The sequence below is a fragment of the Schistocerca piceifrons genome, chromosome 1, assembly GCF_021461385.2.
Source record: "Schistocerca piceifrons isolate TAMUIC-IGC-003096 chromosome 1, iqSchPice1.1, whole genome shotgun sequence".
NCBI lineage: Eukaryota > Metazoa > Arthropoda > Insecta > Orthoptera > Acrididae > Schistocerca > Schistocerca piceifrons.
The window spans coordinates 992,240,230-992,266,849 of NC_060138.1; the positions used below are offsets into that span (position 1 = coordinate 992,240,230).

At 41.2% G+C, this 26,620-nt stretch overlaps 1 protein-coding gene across 2 annotated transcripts in view; it reads left to right on the plus strand.

Moving 5' to 3' along the window:
• Nucleotides 1-251: 251 nt before the first annotated feature.
• Nucleotides 252-26,620, plus strand: part of LOC124778849 (nucleolar complex protein 4 homolog A) — a 163,823-nt gene continuing 137,454 nt past the window's right edge. For both annotated transcript variants that reach the window (XM_047253673.1, XM_047253680.1), the window contains exons 1-2: nt 252-392; nt 481-589. In XM_047253673.1, the coding sequence (XP_047109629.1) occupies nt 300-392; nt 481-589 (202 nt within the window). In that variant the 5' untranslated portion in view covers nt 252-299. The remainder of the gene's footprint in view (nt 393-480; nt 590-26,620) is intronic.

Sequence of the window (26,620 nt, forward strand, 5' to 3'; positions counted from 1 at the left end):
GGGTCAAAGCAGACGGGCGGGATCGGACGCTTCCGTATTTCCGGCATTTGCCATTTACGGTCTCTCCCATCAACGACTGTGCCCGGTGTCAACTTTGTTTGCTCGAATATTCACGAGTTTCTGTCTCGTGTGAGCTCTCACATTACTTGTGTATATAATTTCGGCGTTCAAATTCATGCCTATGGATCCGGCTTCATATTCTAAACTCTTTGGGCAGGGGATGTGCGATCTCTGTGCAATTGTACTATGATTGAGAGTCTCTGAATTGCCTGTCAGTGTTTGTTTTGAAAACGTAGACCATGTGTTCGAAAGAGCTTCGTAATAAAGTTTTGTTCTTTTTAGAGAACAGAAAGTATGCAAATAATCTCGTCGACATACTTTCCTTAATAGATGTTAGTTCAAGATTATGTCTGATTCGAGCGTTGTTTGTGTGTAGGTGGTGATAATTTTATTCTTTAATTTATGTTTCTCGTATGGCAGGGCAGTGAGAAGAAATCACAGGCAGCGATACTTGCATTGGAGCTTGCATTTTCAGAAGTACTAAAACGAGGAGACTTGCATAATGTGCCCCAGAGTATTACACTAAATGGTAAGTTCAGCTAGTCTTCAGAATTAGTCTGAACGGACAGGTGGTAGTGCCCTTACTTTTCATTGTTTATTTACACAATAGTTGAGAAAAGGCATAAACTAAAAGCTAGAACCTGTCACGTCATCAGAGGAGACAGATGTCGATCTCTCTGTCAAGTATCCTGTATGACATTGGTAAGAAGCATGAGAGTAAATTTGCTCAGGGTTTAATATTTTCACTGGGCGATAAATTGTTCTGTGCTCACTTGTTTATTTAAAGCATTAAACGTTTAGATACAATGTAATTAGAAAGGTTTAGATAAGTGAGGCGGCGTGCCATATAAAAACTAAACATCCTGCTGACTGAAAATGTGGAGAATTGAAATTGGATCAACATGCATGTGCAACAGCATAATTAAACCTTCGGTTTAGATTGAAAGTTTAGAAAAGTTACGTGGTGGTGACGCATTGTTTGTAGTTTATGTGCAATATATTATGTACATAATGTGCTCAAAATAGTTGCCAGAGATTGGTCTATTATACGGTCTATTATACAGGGTGTTTATAAATGAATATAGGAGTTTTAAGGCTTTATAATATTTATTATATTAAACTTGCAATTACAAATGATATGTCAAATGAAAGAGCTACTCAAACAGTTTTACCAAGAACCTTATAAATGTTCAATGTGAGCACCATTTGTCACATGGCACACACAAAGTCTATAACCGAGTTCTTCCCAAATGCTGGATAGGCTGAAACGGGCACTATGACAGAGCTTGTTTGCATGGCCTTCACGTTCACCCAACCTAATGCCATGCGATTTTTTCCTTTGGGGCTTCATCAAGGACTGTGTGTACGTGCCTCCGCTACCAGCAGACCTCCTTGAATTAAGAAACCGGATTGAAGCAGCTGTTGCTACAATCACTGAAGACACACTTACTAACGTTTAGGAAAAACTTGGCTATAGACTTGATGTGTGCTGTGTGACAAGTGCTCACATTGAACATTTGTAAGATTTTTAGCAAAACTGTTTTAGTTGCTCTTTCATTTGACATATCATTTATAACTGTAAGTTTGACATAATAAATATTATAAACTGTTAAAACCCCAGTATTCATTATAAAAGCCCTACATAATACAGCATTTCTCAATTTAGTCCCTCTGTACTGCTGCTTATTTATAATGTGAAGACGGTTAAATGTGGAGTGAATATTGACTAATATAGATTCACACTGAAATTAGAAATAACCACACAAAAAAAGGAATTACTTGTCATAGTAATCATGCGTAGCATTAAATACTTGGTAAATGTTGTCAGTGATGGGTGTAGACCTCAGACTGTATTGCCAACCAGTCTTTTACCACAGCCTTCATATTCACATGTTTCATCCAGTGTCAACGAAATTGTCAGCCTCCTGTCTATCCTGTAATGTTAAGCTGTCACCATAACCAGATTTTCTATCACTATTACGTTGAGGTAAGGCAGCCATGGTAAATACTTTCCCCATCTTTGCCCTACAGAACTAGACTATCTGTGGAAGTGACTGTAAATTATGAAATACCTAATATACTGATTCGTGATAACTTTGTACATCTGTTCCATGCACTGAGAACAACACACAACTTATCATGGTCTGAATGTTAACTTTTACATTTTTAGCCATGATTTTATCTTGCTGGACCAGAAGTTTGGTAACAAAAGGCTTTTTTCTACTAGGAGACTCACTGTGTATTCTGAGCAGCATGGACTTAGCAGAGGAATATCATTCATATAGGATTTAATAAAGGACTTAAAATTACTACTGAGCCATTGCCCAGATTGGAGTTAATGGAAACGTCCAATTCCACCCATCTACTTTGACCAATGACGTCACCAATATAGCAGAAACGACCATTCACAACTACTCCCATATCGCGACTATGACATCATTACGTAAACATGACAATAAACATGAAAATAGATCGAAAAACCATCAAACACATATTTCTCTAATAATATAATGAAACAAGTGGGGGAAGTTGGGGGTTTTTGGGTGGGGACAAACAAAAAATAAACACACGCCACTAGACAAAACCGGTAAAATAAAATGACCACAACCTTCCCAAAATCATGTAGATACAATATCTACTGGAATCAAACATTTCCCGTGCCCTATATAGCTCAACAGAAACTACCAATACCAATTCATAAAACCCAAACCTACAACCACTTCCACAATCATCACCACCTCAAAAACCACAAGAAAACATCAAATTTGGAATTGAACACTTCCCTTGACCTATAAAGATCAACGGAAACTCCCGATACCAATCCATAAAACCCATATCTACAACCACTTCCACAAGCATCACTACCTCAAAAACTAATAAAACACCAAATTTGAATCAAACACTTCCATTGACCTCACAGGTCAACAACAACATACAAAACCAGCTCACCAATACCAGCAACACCCTCTCCCTCCCCCCCCCCCCCCCCCACACACACACACACACACACACACACACACACACACACACACACACACACACACACACACACTCTCTCTCTCTCACAATCCACGAATCATCTAACCAGATAAAAACATGAACAAAAAAGACAACTCACCACATGAAAGCTCCGGCGCTGTCTCCTGTATTGGACACCACACACACACACACACACACACACACACACACACACACACACACACACACACACACACAATAAACTACAACCAAATAAAATTCCCAACCTCCCCACTCCCAAAAAATCAAAACTGAAGAAACAAATACTAACCAAAAACAAAAAAACATACACAGCCTAAGAATCCTCCACAACAAAAACAAAAATCCACAACCACCCCCCACCCACCTACCTCCCCAAACCTCACCAACCCCCCCCCCCTCCCCAGAGCCACAGCCAACCCTCACCCCCCACCCCCCCAAAAAAAACCTAACTAACTCACAATCCTGGGCCTGTACATCTTCGTAACAGCTCTTAAGGAAACCCTAAACATAGGATACCCCTCAGGGATGCTCTTTCGCCAACAATACTCACCTAAATGAGACTGAAGGTTGGAAGAGTGCCTCTTCCCCCTCCCTATAACAGATTTAACAGCCCCCCTCCCCCCCCCCCCCAAAACCCCTCTATAGTATTTGTACAGGCCCCACTCATAATTCTTAAACTCTACATTGTGATTGACTACTAAGTCATTGTAACCCTCCCAACCCAACCCACTATAAGGAGCAAGCCCATTAGAAACTACAGTGCTCCCCTGTTCTACATACTCCTGAATTAACTCCACTAACTCCCTCTTTGTACGATGTTCAGCAACCCTAAACACACTTTGAGAAGACCCAGACCCTGATACCACAGCCCCCCCCTCCTCCCCACGCACATAAACCAACCACAGGTGTACTCCTCCCATACTTCCTCCTACCAAACTGTGACTCACGCATCTCAACCACACCTAGTAGATAGTGTCGGAAGTTCCATGCGGCTTTTCGTGGATGATGCTGTAGTATACAGAGAAGTTGCAGCATTAGAAAATTGTAGCGAAATGCAGGAAGATCTGCAGCGGATAGGCACTTGGTGCAGGGAGTGGCAACTGTCCCTTAACATAGACAAATGTAATGTATTGCGAATACATAGAAAGAAGGATCCTTTATTATATGATTATATGATAGCGGAACAAACACTGGTAGCAGTTACTTCTGTAAAATATCTGGGAGTATGCGTGCGGAACGATTTGAAGTGGAATGATCATATAAAATTTATTGTTGGTAAGGCGGGTACCAGGTTGAGATTCATTGGGAGAGTGCTTAGAAAATGTAGTCCATCAACAAAGGAGGTGGCTTACAAAACACTCGTTCGACCTATACTTGAGTATTGCTCATCAGTGTGGGATCCGTACCAGATCGGTTTGACGGAGGAGATAGAGAAGATCCAAAGAAGAGAGGCGCGTTTCGTCACAGGGTTATTTGGTAACCGTGATAGCGTTACGGAGATGTTTAATAAACTCAAGTGGCAGACTCTGCAAGAGAGGCGCTCTGCATCGCGGTGTAGATTGCTAGCCAGGTTTCGAGAGGGTGCGTTTCTGGATGAGGTATCGAATATATTGCTTCCCCCTACTTATACCTCCCGAGGAGATCACAAATGTAAAATTAGAGAGATTAGAGCGCGCACTGAGGCTTTCAGACAGTCGTTCTTCCCGCGAACCATACGCGACTGGAACAGGAAAGGGAGGTAATGACAGTGGCACGTAAAGTGCCCTCCGCCACACACCGTTGGGTGGCTTGCGGAGTATAAATGTAGATGTAGATGTTCTTCCCGCGAACCATACGCGACTGGAACAGAAAAGGGAGGTAATGACCGTGACACGTAAAGTGTCCTCCGCCACACACCGTTGGGTGGCTTGCGGAGTATAAATGTAGATGTAGATGTACTCCAGGCCCACCCAACTTACCCCTGTATTTAATGTACTCTGAACAAACCTCGAGACAAAAAGAATACCAATCAAGGACCGTTTGCTCACTCACACACACCTCATGCGCACAAAAACTGTGAGAGGACTGAAAACAGAAATGATAACTCATCAACACAATTTCACGCACGCCCAACCCAGACTTCTAGAACCAGGTACCAAGCGAATGGAGCGCTAAATGTTATCATGCCGGCTCCTCTACATATAGCCGTCCCTGGCCCGAGACGCCAGAACTTTCCTTAACTTTATATATTCACCACATTTCACCAGCTTGGCCAAAAGTCCAAACAGTTGCAGGAATTTGATGAGCGACGTAGTACTGTCACCCATCGTGCCCCACAACTGAAAACTGTTGACATTATCGGTCATATCCATTCCTAACAATGACATAAGAAAAGTAATGTAAAAAATTCAAAGACGACACACCACATACGACACTACATTAACATAGGAATAACCAAAAATTAAACCATCAACTCACTGCAAAATATTCCGCTAGAACTTCACTAATCACCAGAAGAACACCCGACAATGTCAACAACTCCAATGAACCCAATATGACACACAACACACAAACCCCACCAGAGAGCACCACCAACCACAACCACACACCACCTACAAACACATCACAAGTGCACACTAAACCAACGACAAAACGATACCCGCAACCCATGAACACGCCACCAGAGAGTACCACTTACAGCACAACAAGACATCTGCAAACACGCGACACTCACAAACTAAACTTTGCACTGTTGTGACGTCACACACAACAATAGACTTATGTCACGGGTCAAAGCCAACGGGTGGTATTGGACCCTTCTGGTGACCCCAAAATTGTATGTCCAGCTTGACTGGTTGAATGCTGATTATGCCCTCTGCTCTCGATTGTGATGAGAGCTAATCTGTGGTCTATGTTTACATCATAATTAACATACTCAGTGTTATAAAAATTAAAACTTCTAGATAAAATCAGAAAAGGTGTGTTATATAGCAATCAAATCTCTGAGAAGCCTTTCGTTGCGTATTACGTAAGTAGGGCCTACATATATTTTGCATCAATTATGAGAAAGGCAAAGGGACCACTTCATCATCCATTTTCATACAGTGTATGCGTACTGTGGCACAACAAGCAATTACAGTATTCTGCTTTGATACTCTACAAACCACTGTGAGGTGCATGGCAGTGAGTATATCCTGTTGTACCAGATATAGGGGCTTTTTCCCTGTTTCACTCACATATGGTGAGCAGGAAGAATGATTGCTTAAAAGCCTCTGTGCACACTGTAATTAGTCCAATCTTGTCTTCGCAGCCACTATAGGAATGATTCATAGTGGGTTGTAATACATTTCTAAATTCATCTCTTTGAAGTTGGTTCTAGAAACTTGTGACACTCTCCTATGGGTCAAACAAAACTGTGACCAGTTGTGCTGCTGGTCTTTGTCTCTGTTAGTATCCGGGATTTTCCATGTAAAGTAGGACACACTTTCGATATGTGAAAGTTTAAAATTTGGTACTTTTTATAAATTTTTTGGAAAGGCTGAAGTTTTTACTGTTTGGCAACAATGGTTTGTCGCCCATTATTGCTTTCCCTCCACAATTTGTAGCCATTTTTATAACACCATGTATTTTTCATGCGATGAGAGTGTGAATTATTGGAGATTTTGGAACTTCATTTCAACTAATTGAAAGGTAAGAATTAACATATCATTATTTGTATTACTGTTACATATCCTAATGTATTGCATAAAGAGTATAAAACTGAAGTAGGTAAATTTTAGGTTGGGGTAATAAATAATATAATACAACACCATGAACTTTCATGTAACATGAGTCACTTTCATGTAATTAAGTTTTTATACCAAGAGAGATGTTAGAGGTAACTTTATCTTGTTCAGTAATTTCCTTCTTAATGTGAATGTGTAACTAATATCACTACTAAAAATTTCCCAATTTCAACCAGTAATGTAAAAGCAGAAAATTAAATGTGTATCATGAGTCACATAGTCTGAGTCACAGTTTTATTATTTTAAGGTTAGAAGAGGAGGATGCTCTTAGCAGCAGCAGAAAGGCCGAGTAAGAGGAGGGAAAAAGTTAAAAGAGTCAAAGAAAATATGAAGAATTTAAGAATCATCTGGAAGAAGCTCAAAAAATTCAGCAGAAGCAGAAAGAAAAGTCTCTACAATTGAGTCAACATAAGCAAGGGCTGTTGTTAGGAGAAAGAAAAGCTAAAAAGAGGGAGAGAGTTAGAAAACATAGGCAGCATAAGATGCAAGATCAGCAACCTAGTAAAGCAAGTTGGTCACTGTATAAGCCACATAGTGCTCTGGATAAAGCCGTGACTCAAGTGCTGCAATTGCTTACATTATCATGTACTGTCAACTATACCTGAAAATGTAAAGGTACTTCCAACCTGTTCAGATGGACTTGCCTCACAATTTAAAAACAAATATGTTACTGCTGCTGTACCCCAATTTTAATCATATCTTAATGTGGAAATCCATTGGAACTTATTTGCTACAACCCATGGTAAAGGAGCCATAGATGGAATTGGTGCAGTTGCAGAACGGCTAGGGGGTATGCAGTAAAAAAGAAAAAAGGGAAGTAGGTTATGCATCAACTTTCGCTCAGGTAGCTGCAGGTACCACAACTATGCAGGTTTTTCATGTGTCTATTGATGAAATTCAAGGAATCAATATGAAACTTAATCTGGCTTAAATATTTTCTTCAGCGCCTCAGTACCAAACATAAAAAGCGTTCACTGCTTTCACTACAAGAAATGAGTACTACAAATATATCTGCTGTCTCCAAAGAATTGTGCTGCTGCAGATCATCATACTGAAGAAACTAAAGAAAGTATGAAAATTGGAGACTGGTACAAAGTAGAATATAACAGTAAATATAATGCTGGAGAAGTACGTGCAGTTTTTGGAAATTCTTACTTAATTAGTGCAATGGAGTGTGCTGGTTACTATTGGAAGTGGCCTGTAAAATGTGCTGAAATTATAAAGAAAATTAATCGACTTAATGGTGTCAGTGCAAGAGGACATTTTCAGTTTTCTGATTTTTAGTTGAATTTACAGTTCATTTTCCCAGATATGCTCTTATAATTTTTCATAATGTTTGAAAAGTGAAATGTTGATGTTAGGTTTATCTTATTTGGCACATAATGTCATATTTTCATTTCTCTGCTGTTAAGAAAAAAGTTTTTCGAACAAGAAGTAGCAAGTAACAAGAGTCATGTAACATTGAGTCACACATCTTTTTTAATATATTACAATATTTCACATGGTATAAAAATTTTTAGAAATCTGTAATTCTGTCATTTGAATGCCAACCTAATATGCATTTTCTGTGATCAAAACCAGATCCATACTCGTAGTAGTTTGAGGACACTTTTGACCTGAAATGCACATTAGGAATAGGATGTCCCAAATCTGTAACGTGAGTCACAACATAAATTACATTGTTATTCTTTAATTTTAATGCTCTGCCCTGCTTAAATAACACTTCAAGATCTTTGCCTGAATAATGCAATTTATAATGATGATTTGCATAAGAAAATATGGGTTTATAGATTGATAACAAGTCAACCTAATAAAACAGTGATTTCAAAATGTAACGTGAGTTACCATGGAATCTCCCACCCCATTAGTCCAACATGGTATGAGCATGACAGATGAGCAGTATTCTAGAATGGATTGCACGAGTGTTTTGTGTGCTATCTCCTTCATAGGCTGATTGCATTTCCTTAGTATTCTGCCAATGAGCCACAGTCTGCCACTAGCTTTACATACGATAGAGAATATTATGTGATCGTTCCATTTCATGACACACACACACACACACACACACACACACACACACACACACACACACACACACACCTCCTGTGCATCTACATGGTGCTGGCTGGATGGACAATGCCAGGATTGCAGTTTGGCAGGTGGCGGGTTGTAAGGGGTGGGTGAGTAGATGGAGAGAGAGGTGGGAGGCAGGATTAATGGTTTGGGGATACATAACTAGCGGCTGGGAGAGAGACAACCAGTTTGCTGGCTAGGAGTGTGGGAGGGGTGGCAGATGCACAAGTGTGGCACATGATATATGGGTGTTGGAGCTGTTGGGAGGTGACAAATGATGGTGATGTGGAGGTATTAATTGGGAGTGGGTGCTGCTACTGAGTCATTCTCAGCCATCGACCTACCTCCCTTTTTTACAGCCCTTGCAGACTTTCTTCAGTGGGAAGTCATTGACAAACTTCATTCCAGTGACCACTTTCCTTGTCACATTAACCTACTGGATGGAGGATTGCTTCAACAGAACCCACCACAGTGGATGGTCAGCAGGGCTAGCTGGATCTTTTCAGCCAGCTGGCTGTGTTTGAACACCGTAATGGCATCCAGGAGTGAGTGGACCACATTACGAGAGTGACCCATCATGCTGCTGACTTATCCATCCCGAAGTCTTCACGTCATCTTAGGAGGCGACTTATATGTTGGCGGACTGATGAGTGCCCTTCGGCAATCCAGTATAGGCATCCAGTTCTTTGATGGTTTAAATGCCGCCCAACTGCAGACAACATCATAGCCTTTCAAATCTTGAGAGCCAAGGCTCAACATATAATTAAGGAGATTAGGAATAGGTCATGGCAAGCATTCCTGGACTCTATCAATGGTTCCACTTGGTCTGCAAATGTTTGGGAAGCCAGCCAGAGGATTTCCAGTAAATGCAGTCATTTGCCAATAGCAGTAGTCCTGAAACAGAGGTGTCTCCAAACACCTCCCAGAGACATCATTCAGACACTGGCAGAGCATTTTGCAAAAACTACAGCCCATTCCAGCCAGCAACAGATGTTTCGCCACCACCGTGTGATGTAGAGAGGGGCAAGTTGGACTTTGGACCCAACAATTCTAAGTCCTACAACTCCCCTTTCTCCAGGTCACTTCCCCAACTCATGGTGAAAGGCAGTTTTGATACCTCTCCTCAAACTAGGAAAGGATCTTGTGTGTATCAATAGTTACCGGAGTATCACCTTAACGAGCTGTGTTGGAAAGGCCCTGGAGTGGATGGTCAGCTGTTATCTGTCATTTTGTTAGAGACCAGACAACTCCTTAGCCACTCTCAGTGTGGATTCCGGAGATTTCGGTCCACCATCGACAACCTGACCCTGCTAGAGGTGGTCATTCATCAGTCTTCCCTACATAACCATTACTGTATCAGCATGTCCTTCAGTATCAGTAACGTGTGCGATACTACTTGGAGACACAGTATTCTCACGCAGCTGCTTCATTGGGGCTTTCATGACCACCTCCCCATCTTCCTATGGTCTTTCCTGTGTTAGCAGTTTTTTTAGGACTCGAATTGGTGACACACTGTCCAATCATATTAAATAGGAGAATGACATCCCTCAGGGCGGTGTTTTAAGTGCTGCCCTCTTTGCCATAGCCATAAACAGCTTCATGTCTATGGTAAGGTTCTTGTACAGTGCTCCTTATTTGTCGACAATTTTGTTGTTTTCTCTTCCTCCTCTAGTAGTTGTGGAGCTTAGATGAGTAGGCTGCAAAGACAGATTTTCAGTTTTCTGCAGATAAGAGTGAGTGTGTGTGTGTGTGTGTGTGTGTGTGTGTGTGTGTGTTTGTTTTCATTTTAATCATTCCCATCATATTTTTAATTTACCGAACTTGCATATGAGGAACACCACCCTACATTCTTGAGTCTCAGTGAGGTTTCTGGGACTCATTTTTTGCTCCAGATTGTCGTGGTTGCCACACCTGAGAGACCTGAAAGACAGATCTCTCAAGGCACTGAACATTGTAAAATGCCTTAGTCACAGATCTTGGGGAGCGGACAGGGTACATCTGTTCCAGTTTTACAGGACTTATGTGCGTTCGCTTCTGGACTGTGGGTGCACAGTGTCTGGATTGGTGAGGGCTTCTTATTTGATCATTGACGCTGTCCACCACGAGGGAATTGGGCCAGCCTTTTCTCCACTTATTTGTGTGCAGCATGTGCTGGAGTCATTTGGTGTGGAGCAAGTACATCATCAAACCTAGGCTTTTAACCGTCTACCACCAAGGTTAGGGCAGAGGCCCAGAGTAATTTTAGATTTGGTGCAGTATAGGAGAGATTGCACTCCTGCTTCTGTTTTTCATGCGATATTATCTGACATTTTATATGAGCATCACAACTATGAAGCTCTCTTTACAGAGGGTCTAATCAGGAGGCCTCAGTTGGTTGCTCTGTGTTTTGCCAGATTGTGTCCTCAAGGTCTGACTGCCTGAGACTTTACTGTCTTCAATGCAGGTTGATTCATGAAGATATGCAAATATTTTAATATGTTATTCTACAAGTAAAACTAAAGAAAAAAGTTCATATAAACATAGGCCCGCAAATCTTTAGTCACAGAGTTATGTCTAATAAAAGATTTTTCCTGAAATTAGCAACTTTGCTAATATGAAGCCATCAAAAAAACTGTACGATGTTAAAGTAAAGCACAGTTCCCATTTATTTTGTTGTTATTGATCTGATGAATCTAATAAAACATGTCTCAGACGTGTATCTGCAGTAGTTTTCCATAACATCCAGAGAAGCAAATACGTAATTTTGTAAAATTTTTAATTTATTAACTACTTGGCCCAATTTGTTTTTTAAATTCCAGACAGTTGCATAAAGTTTCCAACAGAAGTTGTAGAGAATTTAATTTTGGAAAAATGATGGTAATAACATTAACTGTAACTGTATGAATGTGTCAGATAATCTGCTTTTATTAATACCATAGCACACTTGAATTCATGTTAAACCAGAAAAAACAAAAGCTCAGTGTTAAGGAAGTTGTACAGTGTACATACAATTTCACAATACATTCACAATAAATGTTCAAAAATGTCTCCACCGAGGCATCCCTATTTCATAAATAACCTACAAACTACAACAGTTGCTATGTGGCTTCACTTAAATACACTGTCGTTATTATGTTCTTTCACTGAACGATACAGAAAACTAACTGTTTCAAGGTCAGGAAACAACTGAAACAACTTGCTAATGGTTGCCAACAATGACATAAATGTTTCTACATTCTTAATGGAAAGTAAACAAATTTACCTGTATAATAATCTTTGCTTCTCTGGATATTCTGGAAAACTACTGCAGATACACATCTGGGACATGTTTTATTAGATTCACCAGGCCAATAACAACAAAATAAATGGAAATCATGCTTTGCTTTAGCCTCGTACAGTTTTGTGATGGCTTCATATTAGCGAAGTTGCTAAATTTCGCGCAGAATCTTTTATTAGCCGTAACTCCATAACTAAACATTTGCAGACCTTTGTTTATATGAACTTTTTCTTAAATTTTACTTGTAGAGTAACATACTAAAATACTTGCATATCTACAACCAATGTACCCAGCAGATAAAGTAGTCCAGAATATCCAGGATGCCCTGCTCAAACTACCATGATTGAGGAATGTGGTGTCTTTCTGCTGGGTACCAGGGCAAATGGGTATTGTGAGGAATGAAAGGGTGGATCTAGCAGCCAAGGAACTGTGTCATGATCCTCAGCTGTTTCAGCATGTCATCCCCTGCATGCTGTAGTCTCGCTGTTGTGCTCCAGAGTCTGGCGTCAGTGGTAGGATGAGCGACCGGAAGTGAAAAACAATAAGCTCTGTGTAGTAGAGTCCACAACTCAGCCGTGGCATACCTCTTTCCAGCCATGTCGATGGGACAAGGTCCTCGTTACTCCTCTTTGTGAAGGTCACAGCCCTATGATGCATGGCTTCTTGCTCCAGTGAAGGGCCTTCCAATGTGTGGTGCTTGTGGCGTACAAATCTCTGTGCACCACATTTTTTTGGCCTGTGTTTTATTTTCTGACCAGCGGGCCATGGTGGGTTTGCTGATGGATCTGCCCTCTATTTTAAGTAACGTTCAAACAAATGTGGTTCTAGTTTTAAAGTTTTGTGAATTGTCCAACAATTTTCCCAAGATTTTTGGGAGGTGGTTTTAATGTATTAACAGGGTAACTGTCTCACCCATATTTTTTCCAAATAGTCAGCTAGTGACGTTTGCATGTGCCTTTCTGTTACCTCCCATGTAGTTTTACTTGTATTTTAATCTGATGCATCGTTAGTTTTAATTGTGGAACAATTTTTGAGTTTTTACCCACATCCGTCTGTTTTGATGATTGTAAGAGCACTGATAACCTCACTGTTGAGCACCCATAAGCTCCAAACAAACACACAGACACACACACACACACACACACACACACACACACACACCATAAGAAGTTATGCAGTAATACCAGCAGAGTTGGTAGATGACAAGGTTGCTTTCAAAGGTGGTCCTACCTCTGATGGAGTAGTATAAGCCTCTGACCTGACAGGAGTAGGAAGCGCAGGGTGGATGGGTTGGGGAGCTTTTGCACCTGGGTCTTCCAAAGGTATATTATCCCAGAGGCAAGGGTTTAGGAGAGGGGAATGGTGTAGTGATGGACTAGGATGTTGTGTGGTTTGGGTGGGTGGGGTGTGGGAAGGATCTTGGTAGGATGTTCCTCATCTCAGGGCATGGTGATTGATAATCAAAGCCCAGGCGAATGACGAAGTTAATTTGTTTCAGTCCAGGTTATATTAGATGATGGGGTAGGTGCTCCTTTGTGGCTGGTTCTGCGGGGTGAAGGGAGGATTAGGGGTGTGTGAGGAAATGCCACTGGGAATTTTTTTATGGGCTGGGTTTGGGGGGGGGGGGGGGGGGGAGTCTCTCCAGGCTCTTGTGAAACTTTAAGCATACTGGGCAAGGGAGTTCTCATCACTACAGATAAGCCATTTGTGGGTGGCCAGGCTGTGAGGGAGGGACTTTTTGGTGTGGAAGGGACGACAGCTGTTGAAATGCAGATACTGATAGTGATTAGTGGATTTAATGTACAGAGGTGTGGATGGAACCATTGGGGAGGTGGATCTCAGCATACAGGAATGTGGCATGTTGGATTCAGGAGGACCAGGTGAAGCAGATGGGAGAGAAGGTGTTGAGGTTGTGAAGAAACAGTGACACTTGAGTGGATATCACGAAGATATCATTTGTGAAGCTGAACCAGACAAGGGGTTTGGGATTTTGGGAAGCTAGGAAGGTTTCCTCTAGATGGCCCATAAAAAGGTTGGCACAGGAGGCTGCCATACAAATTCCAGTGGGTGTGCTGCAGGTTTGCTTGTATAATCTCCCCTGAAATTGGTAGTAGTTGTGCGAGAGGATAGAGTTGGTAAAGTGTATGATGAATGAGATAGTGAGTTTGGAGTCTGAAAGACATTGGGAGATGTAGTGTTTGATAGTGGTAAGGCCACGGGCCTGAGGATGTTGTATAATGAGACAGCATCAACAGTAGGGATCAGGAGGTGAAGGGGAGGGGACGGTAGAGAGTTGTTGAAGAAAGTGGTTAGTATCCTTGATGTGAGGAGCTAGGTTTTGGGCAATTGATTTGAGACGTTGATGAACAAGAGTGGAAATCTTTCAGTAGAAGCACAATAACCATTTACAATAGTGCATCCAGGATTGTTGGGTTTATGAATTTTGGGGAGCATATAGAAGTTGGGTGTGCAGGACATCGTTGGGAGAGGTTATGGGATGGACTTAAGGATCTCAGAAGGAATTGGAGGTTATGTTGGACTTCGGGAATGTGATCACTGTAGCGGAGCTTTTAGGTGGAGGGGACAGATGGCTGGCAGAAGCCATCTGTCAGGTAGTCTCTGTGATTCATCATAAAGTGGCAGAGCCTTTGTCTATGGGGAGGATGATTCAGCCAGGATGTGTGGCTGTTCTTTCTCCTGCTGAGAGATTAGTGTTATTTTGATGGGACCTAGGGAAGGATGGTAAGGCCAAGTTGGAGGTAAGGGATTCCTGGAAGGTGAGCAGGAGGTGGCTGGGGGGGGGGGGGGAGACAAGGTCATGGTTTGATGGTAATACGAACTGGAACCCCCCCCCCCCCCCCCCCCCCCATGAACCATGGACCTTGCCGTTGGTGGGGAGGCTTGCGTGCCTCAGCGATACAGATAGCCGTACCGTAGGTGCAACCACAACGGAGGGGTATCTGTTGAGAGGCTAGACAAACGTGTGGTTCCTGAAGAGGGGCAGCAGCCTTTTCAGTAGTTGCAAGGGCAACAGTCTGGATGATTGACTGATCTGGCCTTGTAACAATAACCAAAACGGCCTTGCTGTGCTGGTACTGCGAATGGCTGAAAGCAAGGGGAAACTACAGCCGTAATTTTTCCCGAGGGCATGCAGCTTTACTGTATGATTACATGATGATGGCGTCCTCTTGGGTAAAATATTCCGGAGGTAAAATAGTCCCCCATTCGGAGCTCCGGGCGGGGACTACTCAAGAGGATGTCGTTATCAGGAGAAAGAAAACTGGCGTTCTACGGATCGGAGCATGGAATGTCAGATCCCTTAATCGGGCAGGTAGGTTAGAAAATTTAAAAAGGGAAATGGATAGGTTGAAGTTAGATATAGTGGGAATTAGTGAAGTTCGGTGGCAGGAGGAACAAGACTTCTGGTCAGGTGAATACAGGGTTATAAACACAAAATCAAATAGGGGTAATGCAGGAGTAGGTTTAATAATGAATAGGAAAATAGGAATGCGGGTAAGCTACTACAAACAGCATAGTGAACGCATTATTGTGGCCAAGATGGATACGAAGCCCACACCTACTACAGTAGTACAAGTTTATATGCCAACTAGCTCTGCAGATGACGAAGAAATTGAAGAAATGTATGATGAAATAAAAGAAATTATTCAGATTGTGAAGGGAGACGAAAATTTAATAGTCATGGGTGACTGGAATTCGAGTGTAGGAAAAGGGAGAGAAGGAAACATAGTAGGTGAATATGGATTGGGGGACAGAAATGAAAGAGGAAGCCGCCTGGTAGAATTTTGCACAGAGCACAACATAATCATAACTAACACTTGGTTTAAGAATCATGAAAGAAGGTTGTATACATGGAAGAACCCTGGAGATACTAAAAGGTATCAGATAGATTATATAATGGTAAGACAGAGATTTAGGAACCAGGTTTTAAATTGTAAGACAGGGGCAGATGTGGACTCTGACCACAATCTATTGGTTATGACCTGTAGATTAAAACTGAAGAAACTGCAAAAAGGTGGGAATTTAAGGAGATGGGACCTGGACAAACTAAAAGAACCAGAGGTTGTACAGAGATTCAGGGAGAGCATAAGGGAGCAATTGACAGGAATGGGGGAAATAAATACAGTAGAAGAAGAATGGGTAGCTTTGAGGGATGAAGTAGTGAAGGCAGCAGAGGATCAAGTAGGTAAAAAGACGAGGGCTAGTAGAAATCCTTGGGTAACAGAAGAAATATTGAATTTAATTGATGAAAGGAGAAAATATAAAAATGCAGTAAGTGAAACAGGCAAAAAGGAATACAAACGTCTCAAAAATGAGATCGACAGGAAGTGCAAAATGGCTAAGCAGGGATGGCTAGAGGACAAATGTAAGGATGTAGAGGCCTATCTCACTAGAGGTAAGATAGATACCGCCTACAGGAAAATTAAAGAGACCTTTGGAGATAAGAGAACCACTTGTATGAATATCAAGAGCTCAGATGGAAACCCGGTTCTAAACAAAGAAGGGAAAGCAGAAAGGTGGAAGGAGTATATAGAGGGTCTATACAAGGGCGATGTACTTGAGGACAATATTATGGAAATGGAAGAGGATGTAGATGAAGATGAAATGGGAGATATGATACTGCGTGAAGAGTTTGACAGAGCACTGAAAGACCTGCGTCGAAACAAGGCCCCCGGAGTAGACAATATTCCATTGGAACTACTGACGGCCATGGGAGAGCCAGTCCTGACAAAACTCTACCATCTGGTGAGCAAGATGTATGAAACAGGCGAAATACCCTCAGACTTCAAGAAGAATATAATAATTCCAATCCCAAAGAAAGCAGGTGTTGACAGATGTGAAAATTACCGAACTATCAGTTTAATAAGTCACAGCTGCAAAATACTAACACGAATTCTTTACAGACGGATGAAGAAACTAGTAGAAGCCAACCTCGGGGAAAATCAGTTTGGATTCCGTAGAAACACTGGAACACGTGAGGCAATACTGACCTTACGACTTATCTTAGAAGAAAGATTAAGGAAAGGCAAACCTACGTTTCTAGCATTTGTAGACTTAGAGAAAGCTTTTGACAATGTTTACTGGAATACTCTCTTTCAAACTCTAAAGGTGGCAGGGGTAAAATACAGGGAGCGAAAGGCTATTTACAATTTGTACAGAAACCAGATGGCAGTTATAAGAGTCGAGGGACATGAAAGGGAAGCAGTGGTTGGGAAGGGAGTAAGACAGGGTTGTAGCCTCTCCCCGATGTTGTTCAATCTGTATATTGAGCAAGCAGTAAAGGAAACAATAGAAAAATTCGGAGTAGGTATTAAAATTCATGGAGAAGAAATAAAAACTTTGAGGTTCGCCGATGACATTGTAATTCTGTCAGAGACAGCAAAGGACTTGGAAGAGCAGTTGAACGGAATGGACAGTGTCTTGAAAGGAGGATATAAGATGAACATCAACAAAAGCAAAACAAGGATAATGGAATGTAGTCTAATTAAGTCGGGTGATGCTGAGGGAATTAGATTAGGAAATGAGACACTTAAAGTAGTAAAGGAGTTTTGCTATTTGGGGAGCAAAATAACTGATGATGGTCGAAGTAGAGAGGATATAAAATGTAGACTGGCAATGGCAAGGAAAGCGTTTCTGAAGAAGAGAAATTTGTTAACATCGAGTATAGATTTAAGTGTCAGGAAGTCCTTTCTGAAAGTATTTGTATGGAGTGTAGCCATGTATGGAAGTGAAACATGGACGATAAATAGTTTGGACAAGAAGAGAATAGAAGCTTTCGAAATGTGGTGCTACAGAAGAATGCTGAAGATTAGATGGGTAGATCACATAACTAATGAGGAAGTATTGAATAGGATTGGGGAGAAGAGAAGTTTGTGGCACAATTTGACCAGAAGAAGGGATCGGTTGGTAGGTCATGTTCTGAGGCATCAAGGGATCACCAATTTAGTATTGGAGTGCAGCGTGGAGGGTAAAAATCGTAGTGGGAGACCAAGAGATGAATACACTAAGCAGATTCAGAAGGATGTAGGTTGCAGTAGGTACTGGGAGATGAAAAAGCTTGCACAGGATAGAGTAGCGTGGAGAGCTGCATCAAACCAGTCTCAGGACTGAAGACCACAACAACAAAACAATGAACTGGAACTGGAGAAGACAAGGTTCATTGTTTGGATTACATTGGCTTTGGTTGGTAGGATTGGTGACAAAGATGTGTTCTCACTGTGGGGATCGAGAGAAAGGGACTAGGTATCTGTCAAGTCCAGTGTGATTACACGTGGGTGTGGGGCTGAGTGACGCATTTGGCTATGACTGAAACTTCAGTAGGATTGATGTTTCTGGTGGGAAGGTTAACAGCAGTGTTTCATGTTTGGGTTCTGGATTTCATTGAGTGTTGGAAGTGAGTTTCAGAGGATATGGCAAATTGAAAAGGTCATGTAGGCAGGGCTTGGATGCTGCGAGGGGTGGATGAAGAGCTTTGCAATGGTAGGCATAGGAGTTGATGGGTAGCAGTGCTCCAAGCAGGGAGTGGGATGTCAACAGGTTGGACAATTTATCGATGTATTGTGTGGAATGCTCTTCCAGGTGTTAAGAGGGCAAGGGTTTCAATTTTGGAGATGTGTTTGGTATTGCATAGTAACATTATCTTGCAGAGGGAGCAAAGTTGTTTCTGGGATGCCTGTGCCATGGAGATATGTTTTTGCAGTATCAGGTATGTAAGGGGTACTGAACTGCCATTATTGGAAAAGGTGAAATGAAGATTGTTGCGAGAGGAGGGATGGGATCAAAAAAATAAATAAATAAGTAAATAAATTAAATAAATAAATAAATAAATAAAAATTATTGTATGATCAAAAATATTATAGTTAGGCTTTTGAGTGGTGGTCCATTGCTTAGGCAGCAATTAAGAAACAAAATGTGGAACTGGGGTCTAGCTATGGGGAGTGACACTTGACGACTGATGACCATAGATGTTAAGTCCCATAGTGCTCAGAGCCATTTGACACTTTACTGAACAGGTGCAGATAGATGGAGCAGGGGTCCATTTGGGTTAGGTTGGTGCTAGGAAAATGGGAAATGGGCAAATGAAAGCTTTAGGTGGCTGTAAAGGTTTCTGGATAACAGACTGTGAGTTTGGAGATTGCATCACTTTGAAATCTCATCAAGATCTGACTGAATTTGTGCAACTTTTCTCAGACAGTACCTCGTTATCTGCATAAAGTCTGAGGTTACTATTAATATTGTCTGCAAAGTCATTAATATACAACACAAACAGTAATGGTCCCAGCACTCTTCCCTGGGGCACACCTGAAGTTACTTCTATCTGTTGATGACTCCCCATCCAACGTAACATCGTATGCCCTCCCCTCCAATAAATCCTCAATCTAGTCACAGATATCACTTGATATCCCACATGAACGTACTTTTGATAATAAGCATTTGTGCAGTACTGAGTCAAATTACTTTTGGGGGGTCAAGAAACATGGCATCTTTCTGACTGCCTTGATCCGTGCGTGAGGAAGACCCCCCAATGGAAAGGCAGAGGGGGAAAGGAATAGTGGAAGTTTAGACTTGCAGTGCTGAATGGGAAGTATTGCTTGCCAAGGTGGTTTCTACTCATACCTATGAGGTGGGGCACTTATGCCTCATTGACTGCTTGCGGGGCCACTGCTCGCCTGCTCTGGCCCTGGGGACTCTGGCCTGGCTCATAACCTTCTCACCTTATTGTCCTCATTATTTTTTTATGGTTGTTGTTTTGTCTATCCTAAAATATTATCTTCTTGTGTGTTTTTATGGGGTAATGGAGGGTGAGGTACTGGTGGTTGGATGAAGAGGGTGCATCTCCCACTGCATGCCGTGTCCCAGGGACCTCCAGTTGCATTCTGGGCAGGTCACCTCACCCACTCCATTCCCTCTCACTCCTCTCCTGCATCTCCTTGCTTTTATCTGTGTCTTATTGCATCTTGGTTACAGTTGGGCTTCCAAGGATTTGCCATTTGTGTCCTTTTTCTGAGAGTTATTCCTGGTTCGATACATATAGGAAGAGGCTGATGACCTCGCAGTTTCTACATCTACATACTTACTCTGCAAGCCACCGCATAGTGCATGGTAGACGATTCTCTGTACCAGTACTAATTTTTTTTCCCCCTATTACATTCACAGATAGAGTGAGGGAAAAATGATTGTCTATATGCCTCCGTATGAACATTTACTTCTCGTATCTTATCTTCATGGTCCCTACATAGAAATGTGCGTTTGCGGCAGTATGATTGCTCTGCAGCCAGCATCAAATGCCACTCCTCTAGAACTTTCTCAGTAGTGTTCTTCGAAATGAATGTCTTCTTGCCTCCAGGATTTCCCGAAGCGTATCTGTAACAATTGCATGCTGCTTGAATCTAGCAACTTGCCTCTGAACTGCTTAGGAGTCTTCTTTCAATCCAACCTGGTGCGGATCCCACACACTTGAAATGGTCACACTAGTGTTTTATATGCGGTCTCCTCTACAGATAAACCACACTTTCCTGAAATTCTTCCAATAAACTGAAGTTGATGATTCGCCTTCCCTACCACAATTCTCACATGCTCATTCCATTTCATATCACTTCTCAGCGTTACACCCAGATATTTAAGCAACGTGACTTTTTCGAGTAAGACACTACTAATGCTGTATCTGAAAATAAAGTTTTTTTTTTTCCCCTACTCAACCACATTAACTTACATATTTCTACATTTAGAGCCAGCGGCCATTCGTCACACCAACTAGAAATTTTGTCTAGGTCATCTTATATCATCCTGCAGTCACTGATCTTCAACACCTTCTTGTACACCACAGCATCATCAGTGAAGAACTGTATATTGCTGCCCACCTGCTAGATCATTTATGTATATAGAAAACACACTTTCCTGGGGCACCCGTGATGTTACCCCTGTCTTCAATGAACACTCGTCCTTGAGGACAGCATACTAGGTTCTATTATATAAGAAGTCTTCAAGCCTGTCATGTATCTTGGAGTCAATTTTGTATGCTCGTACCTTTGTTAACAGTTGGCAATGGGATACGGTGTTAAATGCTTTTTGGAAATCTATGTATATGGAATCTACCTGTTGCCCTTCATCCATAGGTAGCAGTATATCTGAGAGAAAAGAGCAATCTGGGTTTTGCATGAGCAATACTTTCTAGTCATGTTGATTCGTGGACATGAGCTTTTCGATCTTTAGGAAATTTATTACATCCAAACTCAGAATATGCTCTAGAATTCTGCGGAAAACCAATGTTAAGGAGTTTGGTCTGTAATTTTGTGGGTTCATTCTTTTACCCTTCATATACAGGAGTCATTCACACTTCTTTCCAGTCACTTGGCCTTTTATGCTGGTGGAGAGATTCACGATAAATTCATATCAAGTAAGGGGCCAGTGACATAGACTACTCTTTGTAAAACCAACTTGGAATTCTGGACAGGGAACCTGGTGACTGATTTATTTTTCTCTCTTTCAGTTGTTTCTCTGTGCCAGGGATGCTTATTATTATGTCATCCATATGGGACTTTGTGTCGTGATCAAATGACGGTACATTTGTAAGATTTGCCTGCGTGAACATTTTCTTAAATGTGGTCTTCAAAACTTCAGCGTTCCTTTTGGTGTCTTCCACTGTGAAACCAGACTGATCAATAAGTGATTGGATAAGTGATTGGATGGAAGCCTTAGACCCACTTAGTGATTTTACAGAGAACCAGAATTTTATTGGGTCCTCCTCCAGATCTTTAACCACGGTATGACGGTGGTGGCTGTTGTATGCTTCGCACATAGATCTTTTCACAGACCCACAAATCTCTACTAATTTTTGCCTGTTGTCATTTGCGCATCGTCTTTCGAACTGAGAGTGGAACAGCCTTTGTTTCCTCAGCATTTTCCGAATTTCACTTTTAAACCATGGTTGGTCTTTTCTGCCCTTAATCCACTTACTAGGCATATACTTACCCAGAGTATAATTTCCAATCTGTTTAAACTTTGCCCATAATTCCTCTATGTCCATCATTCTGGAACTAAATGATTGCAGTTCATTGTCTAAGTGAGATGCTAACAGCTGCTTATCTGTTCTTTTGAACAGAAAAACTCTCCTAGTCCTCTTGACTGATTTATTAACTTTCATAACCATAGTTGCTATGATGACATCATGATCACTAATCCCTGTCTCTATACTGACACCATTGATAAGGTCTGGCCTGCTGGTAGCTACAAGGTCCAAAGTATTTCCATTGCATGTGGGCTGCAAAATTAGTTGCTCGAGACAGCTATCAGAAAATTCGTTCGAAGGTGCTTCACAGGACTGCCTGTTTTTCCCATTTAACTCCAAGAAACCAACAAACAGACCTTGATTCATGGCTTTCGGGATGACATGAGAAAAGCTGGAGTGAACTTTCACATGATTGATAATTTCAGAATCCATGCTGGATGACATGGAGAAGATCCCCCTGTTTGAGATACCTCATTACGTTTGAGCTCAAAATGTGTTCTAAGATTCTGTAACAAATGGATTTCAAGGATGTTTGTCATTAGCTTTGTGGCTCACTTCTGTTGGCCTTCTTGTAGATGGGTGTGACCTGTGTTTTCTTCCAATTACTGGGCACAGTTTTTTTGTTCAAGGTATCTTGAGTATATTATGGTTAAAAGAGGGCTAAATATGCCACAAATTTGGTATAGATTCTGATTTTGATTCCCTTAGGCCTTGGAGCTTTGTTCAATTTGCCAACTCTAACACTTACTTCTCTCTTCTTGGCTGTGGTAAGGAAATTAAAGAGGGTCACTACTGCTGGGTGTTCTTTTGTGAAGGAACATTGGAAAACTGAGTTAAGCATTTCCACTTTTCTTCACTGCTCTCAGTTTCAGCTCCTGTGTCATCCTTCAGTGTCTGATGCCACTAACAGCCTTCACATACGACCAAAATTTCTTCAAGTTTTGTGAAATGTTTGTTGATAATATTCTGCTAAGGTAGTTACTGAAGGCTTCATGCATTGCACCCTTGACAGCTAAACACATTTAATTCAAAACTCTCTACCTGTAGCCCTATGCTTTGTTTTACAAATATTATGCAGTACCATAAACTGTGTATACTTTGACAGATTTTCAGATCCAGATGTGATTATTGTGACTGTTCTTTTAACTTCTGTGATATTTATGTTAGTGAACATAGGAGCTTTTATGTAAGGATTACATACTAATTAATACAGTACATTTTCTAAAATGCAAAGGAAATAATAGAAAAAATTGTGGTTGGGCAAAGTTAGCTTGGATTTGGAGATTGGCCTCTACTTCCACCATAACTGTCAGCTACGTTCCATTTGTGGTCAATATTTCAGAAATGCAATGAAACTCTGACCACCCAGAAATAAATACAATTTTTTAAGTGCTCTATTAAGTCTTATAAAAGAAAAATCCTAGTAAGAATTAATAGAGGGAAACATTCCACGTGGGAAAAATATATCTAAAAACAAAGATGATGTGACTTACCAAACGAAAGTGCTGGCACGTCAATAGACACACAAACTTACACACAAAATACTAGCTTTCGCTACCAACGGTTGCTTCGTCAGGAAAGAGAGAAGGAGAGGGAAAAACGAAAGGATTTAGGTTTTAAGGGAGAGGGTAAGGAGTCATTCCAATCCCGGGAGCGGAAAGACTTACCTTAGGGGGAAAAAAGGACGGGTATACACTCGCACACACACACACATATCCATCCACACACATACAGACACAAGCAGACATATACAGAGGCAAAGAGTTTTTGCCTCCGTATATATCTGCTTGTGTCTGTATATGTGTGGATGGATATGTGTGTGTGTGTGCGCGAGTGTATACCCGTCCTTTTTGCCCCTAAGGTAAGTCTTTCCGCTCCCGGGATTGGAATGACTCCTTACCCTCTCCCTTAAAACCCAAATCCTATCGTCTTTCCCTCTCCTTCCCTCTTTCCTGACGAAGCAACCGTTGGTTGCGAAAGCTAGTATTTTGTGTGTTTGTTTGTGTGTCTATTGACGTGCCAGCGCTTTCGTTTGGTAAGTCACATCATCTTTGTTTTTAGATATAAAAAACCTAGTACGGTATATAAATTAAACAGTATGACCCATTATCAAAATTATAAATATACTGAAAGGTACTAGAATAGAGTACCACACATGTAGTTCCAAATTTAGTTTTGCATAATACCTTAAATTCAATCCATCTTAAACCTAAATCCTCAATGGAAAACACCTGGTACAGTGAGAACGAAGGTTATCCATTCTTCATTTAATGAACCAATACCTCGCACTCGTGGCAAAATGAACTTCATTCAAAGTATCCAGAGATATTTGACATTGTATGTTATACCTGAATCACCACCTGGACCACAACAGTTGGCAGTTTGATCTATGTATGACTGACATTTGCTTTTCTTAGTTTTTACTATTACAAATGAGTCTTCATCTATGTACCGATGGTAGCCTTAGCAGCCAGAGACTGCAGGTGTGTGTGTGTGTGTGTGTGTGTGTGTGTGTGTGTGTGTGTGTGTTTTCTATCTCCGAGGATGGTCATGTTGGCTGAAAGCTCATTTTCTCACTCTTTTGTTGTGCCTATCTGCGACTCAGCATCTCCTCTCTATGGTGAGTAGCAACTATACTTATGCAAGATGGTTAATTTTTGTTTTCCTCAGTTCCACACTGTCATGGCATCAACACTTTCATAAATTGTGTGTGTATGTGTAATCCTGGGGTAACAATGACCAGTGGTCAAACTAAATCCAGATTAGATTAGATTAACACATTAGAAAAATGTAATTAGAAAAACTTGAGTTTCATTAATTTTAATGGTCCTCAGTCAATAAACAGTAAAATTATGTACATGAATTAAATTCAAACTTCTAATATTTACAGGTTTAATACTTACATCTGCTTTCATTAAATCCATCAATCAGACATTTGCTAGTTTCTTGGATATTACAACCAAGCATTGTCAAAAGTTAAAGTAAATTATTCATTTCAGTGATCCTCAGTTAAGAACAGTCAGATTTTGTACAAGATTTAAAATTAAACTTCCACTATTTACAGACTTAAGACTTCCATCTGCTTTCCGTACATCCATCATTTACACAGTGGGTGGTTACTTGGCTGTTACAACCAAGTATTGTCAAAAATTAATGTATAATAAATTTTCATTAAAATGGTCTACTGCACTTGTTGAGAAACTCAAGGATGGAATAGAAGGAGTTGGCCACCAAAAATTCTTTTAAATTATGTTTAAATTGTGCCTTGTCTGAAACTAAACTCTTAATGGTTGCTGGTAACTTATTGAAAATATGCTTTGCTGAATACTGGACTCCTTTCTGGGCAAGAGTAAGTGATTTTAAATCTTTATGTATATTGTTCTTATTCCTAGTATTGATACTGTGTACTAAGCAATTAGTTGGAAAAAGAGATGTATTATTTACAACAAACTTCATTAAGGAATAAATATACTGAGAAGCTGTGGTTAATATGCCCAGTTCTTTGAATAGGTTTCAACATGATGTTCTGGGATTGGGCCAAAACTCTTTGCCTTTGCATATGTCTGCTTGTGACTGTATATGTGCGGATGGATATGTGTGTGTGTGCGCGCGCGAGTGTATACCTGTCCCTTTTCCCCCCCTAAGGTAAGTCTTTACGCTCACGGGATTGGAATGACTCCTTACCCTCTCCCTTAAAAACCACATCCTTTCATCTTTCCCTCTCCTTCCCTCTTTCCTGATGAAGCAACCGTGGGTTGTGAAAGCTTGAAATTTGTTTGTGTGTTTTTTATTGTTTCTATCTACCAGCACTTTCTCGTTTGGTAAGTCACAGCATCTTTTATATAAATCCTGCCCTGAAACGAGATCCATCCATCTTGAAATCTTCCCCACTCCACCAAGAGTGTCTTTCCGCCGTCCACCTAACCTTCGTAACCTCTTGGTTCATCCCTATGAAATCCCCAAACCACCTTCCCTATCCTCTGGCTCCTACCCTTGTAACTGCCCCCGGTATAAAACCTGTCCCATGCACCCTCCCACCACCTACTCCAGTCCTGTGACCCGGAAGGTGTACACGATCATGTGAAAGCACCCACTTGAGTTACCAACTGACCTGCCTACACTGTGAAGCCTTCTATGTGGGAATGACCAGCAACAAACTGTCCGTTCACATGAACGGACACAGGCAGACAGTGTTTGTTGGTAATGAGGATCACCCTGTGGCTAAACATGCCTTGGTGCACGGCCAGCACATCTTGGCACAGTGTTACACTGTCCAGGTTATCTGGATTCTTCCCACTGACACCAGCCTATCAGAACTCTGGAGATGGGAACTTGCTCTTCAATATATCCTCTCGTCCCGTTACCTACCTGGCCTTAACTTCCACTAATTTCAAGTTGCCGCCCCTCGTACATCACTTATCACTCAACAACATATTTGCC